This window comes from Sinocyclocheilus anshuiensis, unplaced genomic scaffold (genome assembly GCF_001515605.1).
Source record: "Sinocyclocheilus anshuiensis isolate Anshui unplaced genomic scaffold, SAMN03320099.WGS_v1.1 scaffold461, whole genome shotgun sequence".
NCBI lineage: Eukaryota > Metazoa > Chordata > Actinopteri > Cypriniformes > Cyprinidae > Sinocyclocheilus > Sinocyclocheilus anshuiensis.
The window spans coordinates 2,773,646-2,781,066 of record NW_015541005.1 but is presented as its reverse complement, the minus strand read 5'-3'; the positions used below and the strand labels follow the sequence as shown (position 1 = coordinate 2,781,066).

Below are 7,421 nucleotides of genomic sequence, written 5' to 3'. Positions count from 1 at the left end.
CTCACACACACACAAACACACACACATACGCACAGCACAATACCTGCAGGTCTTCAGTCCTCTGAGCAGCCTGTGAGTCAGTCAGTGGATGCGGTTACTATAGTGACAGCATCAGTATTTACTGTTTAGTGTGCAGAATGAGAGAGTGATACAGTAATAGGTTAAGGAGTGAATGAATGAGCACTGTTCAGGAAATGAAACAGATGGAATGCAAAGAGAGGAAAGGCCGGCCTAAAATAGACACATACACACATCTTCAGCCTACACAACCAGATAAGGAAGCGCATGCAAGTTTACGAGGACTTCCATTGGCATGGGGCCAGAGAAAAAAACAGATTCAGGGATAACAAAGATGATTAATTGTAAATTGTAAAGAGATCCTTGCATTATGTGCGTGTCAGTTCTTCTTTTGACCACCAGAGGGTGTGTTGTACTTTTGGATACAGCCATTATGATCAAGAGAACGAATAAACCAGCAGTCTTTACATTGTCATATGCTTGCTTAAATAACATTATATGTCACATTACAAGCTGAGCGAAGAGACCATCACTATGCTTCTCCTTCTCAAAATAACATCTGTTTTATGGGTAGAGCACATTCATCTTTTTTCCCCTAGTATGTGTATGTGTGTGTGTGTGTGTGTGTGGTGTTGAATGGGGTTATTTATTTGCAAGCAGTTCTCCGTGGGAATTCTGGGATGTTTTTTGGTAATAAATTTATTTGGATTGCTCATACGCCTCTAACTAAATGCACAAGAGAGACTGAATCATATATATATATATTCATGTATATTAATTCATGTATCTGTCTAACTTTGCAAAATGTTTTGCTTTAAAAGTGTTTGTCCTACATGTGACCATCCCATTTACAGTGCCCTCTAGAGGGAGTGCTATACTCGTCTGTGGACTCGATATGATTTTAGTAATGGCCCGTATTTAAAATTAATCACATTGACATTTTCTCATTCTGGTTGCATAGAAATCAGTTCATTATCTTACTACAAAGCTCCTCCACCCGTGTAATCATGGTGATTATCTTTCCCACTGCTCAGACGAGTTAAAGCATGTCCTGAATTCAAAATATCAGTCTATCCGCATGATCTGCAAACGAGGACTGAATGACTCAAAGGGATATAGAACAACATGTTAAGAACAGGTTTAGGAGTAACAATATAGAGTGATTATAAATCCTGAGACAGAATGAAGTCCAACTGGTTATGAAGCCAAAATATAGTCACTGAACTCGTTAGATATTAGCTTCTCATAATGAAGTCAGGAGCATTATTGCAGAATATACCTCAACAGGATGATCGGGAACAGGATATAAAATATTACAAAATGATTTCAACCCCAATCAATAGTTTATGTCCATATATCCTGTCTGTATAACACTGCAATAATACTACAGTAATATACTTAGCCAACTTTTGATGAAAGCATAGGCTATATCTTTTTATTCTGATTGAAAAACATCAGGGACAAATATTGCTCAAATATTGGGCTCACCACCTGTACACCCCTGTTCTTTGGCCCTCAAAAGAAACTAGTTTACTAGTTTAAGGGTCATGAAACTAGTTTAAAGGGTCATGAACCCCCTGAGTATTATGGACAGGAGCAAGGTTTGCTGAGTGTACACTCTTATGAAACATGTATTTGCACATACTTGCTTTTTATATTCAGTAGGCTACTTTTTGTCTGACAATAATACTGAAAGTGAAAGTTTCTCTGATTCACTGTAGTATGAAATGGTGCTATTCATGGATAATTTAACACCAACTGCTTAGGTTCGAATCTGGAAAGATATTCTGATCTGTCTGGTCTAATCTAATCTTAGTTCCTTAATTTTTCTCACCTTTTCTCTCAGGACAAGGTGAAACCTGTGAAGGTCTCTAAGAAGCCAGTGGCTGCAGGAGAGGAAGGAGAGCAGGTGCTGAGTGAAGGAGGAGAGGAAGAACATGGCTCTGAGGAGGAAGTTGAGGTTGAGGAAATCATAGAGGAATCTCGTGCTGAGCGCATCAAACGCAGCAGCCTCCAGAAGGTGGACAAGCTGAAGATGGCTTTCAGCAAGGAGCAGATGGAGAAGACCAGACAGAAAACCAAGGAGAACCTGGAGAAAACCCGACTGAGAACAAAAGAGAACCTGGAGAAGACACGTCAGAGAACCCGAGAGAACCTTGAGAAGACCAAGACGACCCTGGGCAAGAAGATGGGTAAGCTAGGAACAAAGATGACACCTAACACCGAACGCCGCGAGAAGATCCGCAGCTCCAGAGAGAAGATGAAGAAGTCACTGAATCCTGACCACCCCATCTACGCCCGCTCCAAATCAACCACCTACCGCGTACCGCCCTTCACCTTCCACGTCAAGAAGGTCCGTGAGGGTGAGATCGAACCCACACCAGAACCAGAGGAAGAGGAGGAGCAGGTGGAGCAGAATGAGGAGGTCCAGGAGGGTCTTGCAGTGCAGGAAGGAGGTCTAGTGTCAAGGGTGGAGGAAGGTGAACTGGTCAATCTTGACAGCCCGGAGATAGAGGCCTTATTAGAGGCAGCTGATCAATCACGGCTGGTGTTCCAGGAAACGGTGAGGCCGAGGGAGAAGGCCGGCCAATAAGTCCAACATGCTGAGCCCTGGGAAAAGCTCAACAAGGAAAATAATGTGGAGGTCTGGAGGTAAATAAGGCTAAAAGGATGTAGGGAACTGAGATGTGCTTGAGGACGGATTAAAGGAGTTGACTGGACCTTTGGCTGAACATTTAGTTTGTTTGTTTGATTTTTTCTTATTATCTTCTCAACCCCAAGGTTGCTTTTTTTGTTTTGTTTTGTTCAGTTGTCAATTTTTAAATCAACTAATGGTCAATTTTGTGTCTAGAACTGAATAATACTCAGAAAAGATCAAATAATTTTTATTGTGATTACCAACACTTACTCTTTTAAAATCTTTAAAAAAAATAATTATAGTATTTTCAGAAAAGGTGGATGTGAGGAGGTTTGCACTCCACAAGAATATTTTCATAAACACTCTCATGGCATTTAATTCCTATTAGACACTTAATATTAACTCGTTCATTTGTTATCAAGGCTACCCGGTTGCAACTGGATATTGCCAATATATATTTATATTAAAGTGCCTATATTTAATGAACACCTTGTGTTCTTTGTACTATCATGTGATGTGATGGCTGCTGATTTCAACAGTACAAATTAATAGCAGGCCTTATGCATCTTGTAGAACATCTGGGCTTTGTTTTAATGCCATGAATGAACTGTTGGAAGCTGTTGAAAGTGAAAACTTTAAGGTGCTAGAGAGTATGTTGTCTGACAGAAATATTGTTGTGAGGGAAAGTGAATTGCGAAATATTCTAATTGAAGTAAAAATGCAAAAAAAAGGGAAAGAAAGAAAGAAATAATTGCAAATAACTTCTGCTGACTGAACCGTTTTCTTTTGAAACTGAAGGTTTGAATAATGATGTGATTATGGCGAGTTGTTTTGTGGTCTAATCACTGGTTTGAATGTAATCCAAGCTCTGACTCAGACTTTATGTGAAATAATTGCTTCACTTGACGTCTACAGATGGCGTAATCTGATCTTTGATCTATGTATGTAAACAAGAAGCTCTTAAAAACCTATGAGATCAAGCTGAATATCAGTCTCTGCATAGGTTACTTTTCAGAATTCAGTTTTATTCATTCTGAGATAAATTCATTTGACGGTTTACCTTGTTTGTACATATACACTTTAACATGCTCAAAGTAAGATTATCATCTTATTGTCATATACACATGAATACAGTATTAGGTGAACAGGGACCTACTCAATGGAAAAGTAGTGCTGATATAATAGTCATTGTATAGTCTGACGATATAATAGTCACTGAAATTGAACTGTCTGTACAACTGTAGTGAATTGTAGTGAATGTGACCGAATAGATGAAAATAAAACGAACAAAATAAATTTACACAGGTACAGCGCTATCAATTTACTGTCTCAGTGCTTACATGCATCACAAATGACAACTACAGGTTTGTGCTCCTTGCAAACGGGCCTGACACTGAACACCAGATCCTGCACCTCTTCCTCTTCGATTGACCCTCCTGTCTGATGTATACCTGTGGCCGGGTGGTGGCCGTGTTTTGTTTTTTTATCCCACATCTTCCCATTGCCTCTGTAATATGGTTTTGAAGGTGCACGGGTGTACCCTCCAAGCACCTCTTCATATGTGGCATGACAAGCTCTTTGACCAGCTCCTTGATGAATAGCTGTCATGCATTGGTCACACCAGCCATGTAATCAGGGTGTTGTGCAGTGAAGTTGGTGTAGGCCAGGGGTGGCCAACGTCTGTCCTGGAGAGCACCTGTACCACAGCACCACGGGCCACCTCCATGTTCTCCCGCTTAGATGAGTAGGTGAAAACCATTTTTACTCAATCTATTGGACTGGGTCTGAGTTTCCTCTTAGAGGACTCATCAGACAAGTCTTCAATGTCATCACATTAATCTTCTTCGTCTAGGAGAGCTGGATTCACAACCACAACTCCAGATTGACCCTGTGACACATAATCTAGGTCATCAGCTTTAGATATTTCAGACTCTGAATCAGGGCTAAGAATTGCCTAATCTTCCTCATCATGCAGCATCTCTACAAACATTTCAGCTGTTAGAATGTCTGGGGTCAGCCATACTAACACTCTGGATAAAGAGTGCTCAACAAGCAGTTGATCATGTATATACTGATTATATATTGTCGCTGTCAGAAACCTTGTATGTCCAAAACCATTACTTTTCAGAAACACTGACAGACATAAAGGGTGACCAATAGCACTGATTTATGACAAAAAAATAAAAATGATGTAATATGGAGATATGAGGTTTCTGCCTGACAGCAATGATATATACTTGCATATAATAACGTATTATTTTGACTTTTATTTTGTTAACCTAGCTAACATTAGCTAGCTAAAATAGAATATGTCAACAAGCTAGCTAATAGTATTGGACATGTTTCTCTGTCTCACTAGTAATAGATTTAAAGGTCCTCAGCCTAACAGTCAAATATTATATCCAGTTATCTTTCACAATATATCAAATATTTTCTGTGGTAATAAATTATAAAATAAGACTAAATGCATCAATTATACAAAAGCAGCAATGCTGAGTTGTGAAATGTGTGGCAGGTGAATTGTTTTCTGCAGTAAATATGTTCCTACTTGCAAAAAAAAAAAAGAAAAGCAAATAGCAAAGGTTTCTATGGGTCATTTTTGACCCATGAGTGTAAAATTCATGTAGAAATACAAAAACTGTGTTTTTTATAAAGTAAAGAAAGGGCAAATAAACATAATGATTTGTGGAAGTCAAAAACAACATATTTAAAGATTATCTGGAATAATAAATGATAGAAAAACATTTCTTTCAGATATTCAGCAAAGAAACACCCATCCATAACTGAAATAATATAGGAAATGAATAAGGGTCATTTTAGACCCATGTTGTGCATTGGAGGGGTTTTGAAAGAAAAAATAAAAATAAGGATTTGTGATGAACAAAAACAAGTTAATTGAGGAATTCCTGGAATTCTGAATGATGAAATAAATTATGAAAAAATAAACTCAGTCGGGTCACTTTAGACCCATGATGTTCATCAAAGGGTTAAAACAGGCCTTTAAAGGCTTTGAATACAATCAATCAATCAATCAATCAATAAACACAACAAGTGCTTTTGGTACAGATAATAGAAAACCTTATTAAATATATATTACAAGAGGTCAGTTATATAATGCAGCAATTCTCATATCTTCAGACCAGAGATTAATACATTTAGAAGGAAATCCATAATTTAACTTTAATGTTTTAAAATCCCCCAAATACATTCTTATTAATGTAATGAAGTACTACTCTAAAAGTAAAAGCTTGTTTTCTAAAGACAGATGACATGTTTGGACAGTAATAATAAGGCATGCTGGTTTTAGACTGCTCTCTGTCTGTGCTGTTTTTGCCTCTGCCTCTCTCTCTGCTTCTCCCCTCATCTTCTCTCTGTCTGTTCTCTGTCCTTGGTGGTGTCGTGTTGGTCGTATGAGGGAATACATTAAATAATTAATGTGAGGAATCTGATTAAGGAGAGTGCTTTCCAAAAGGGGAGCAGAAGACAGCAGAACAAAAAAGAAAGAGGCTGGGGAATAGACATAGCACTACACACACACACACACACAATATTATATATCAGCTATTTTTAATTATTATGTATATGATGTAGCATTTTACATTATGTAAAGAGTATCTGAGCCTTATTTCACAATGTTTTATTTGTTAACACCTCTGATAAGATTCACTTTCTTGATATCTTAATCAGACAGATAACAGTCTCTTTGGATCAGATATGTCGATATTGTTCATTGCAAGAAAACTGTTTGCAATATAAATGATGTATGAGATGCAGTATGGACTGGTCTCTGCACCACAAACATGCACCGCTGCACATCTGTGTTTTCCATCAGTGCCTCAGGATAACAGATGGTTGTGTGTTTGCAGAAAGCAGCAGGAAGAACAATTAAACTAGAACCCACTGAGCTGATGTTTATCTGCATTTTCTCTTTACTGTATAAGCTATATGTGAACTTCCCACCAGGACAAATGTGGAAACAAAAATAGGCGAGGCTTGTAGTGACAGGGAAGATTGTGTGCATGAGTTCTGTTTTGTGTGAACAAATAAAACTAGTAAATATGTGGGAGGTGCATACATTGTGTGACTTTTCCGAATTATTTCACTTAACCATATCAGATGAAGTCAAGCAGTTTGTAGGTGTAAATACAAATTTAAATCATTCGTATTTTGTTCCTGATTGCTCATTCTTCAGCTGTGTGGATAAGTGCGTAAATAAACAGATGACGGGTAAGACATGACATAACTGAGGATGTTTAAAATGTAAGTCATTGTAGAATAACCAGATCAAATGCTCTGAATGTTTGGGGATTTTAATTGCGCCAGTGTGACATGGCATCTGTACTGACTAGCGAGAAATGACAGTAAATACATGTTCATTATTTCCTTGTTCTTTATTCTGCTTCCATCATCATTGTCGTCTTCTGCAAAGGTTAATGTAGCATAACAAAGCATAAATTTGTATTTTTAAATTAAAACTTGAAGTGCTATATTTAGTGAGCAAGAGGCCTATTTGCAGCAGGTCTCTTAACAGATCTGTGCAAGTGTAAAAAGTATTCTGTGAAAGATATAACTCATACAACGATGAAAATTCTGTCATTATTTAGTGAAAGAGTGAAATGTTCACATTATTCACTGCATATGTTTTTATATTCTTAACCCAAGTGAGAGGGATCTTATCTATGCACAATCAGCTTGTAACACTCCAAAGAGAAAGGAAAACTTGAAATCGCATCATATGACCCCTTTAAGGACAAACAGACACAAC

The 7,421-nt window shown here is 37.9% G+C and overlaps 1 protein-coding gene across 1 annotated transcript in view; it reads left to right on the top strand.

Moving 5' to 3' along the window:
* LOC107690302 (polymerase I and transcript release factor-like) overlaps positions 1–3,956 on the top strand; it is a 15,565-nt gene extending 11,609 nt beyond the window's left edge. The window contains exon 2 of the mRNA XM_016488604.1: positions 1,865–3,956. Coding sequence (XP_016344090.1) covers positions 1,865–2,611 — 747 coding nt within the window. The 3' untranslated portion in view covers positions 2,612–3,956. The remainder of the gene's footprint in view (positions 1–1,864) is intronic.
* The last annotated feature ends 3,465 nt before the right edge of the window (positions 3,957–7,421 follow it).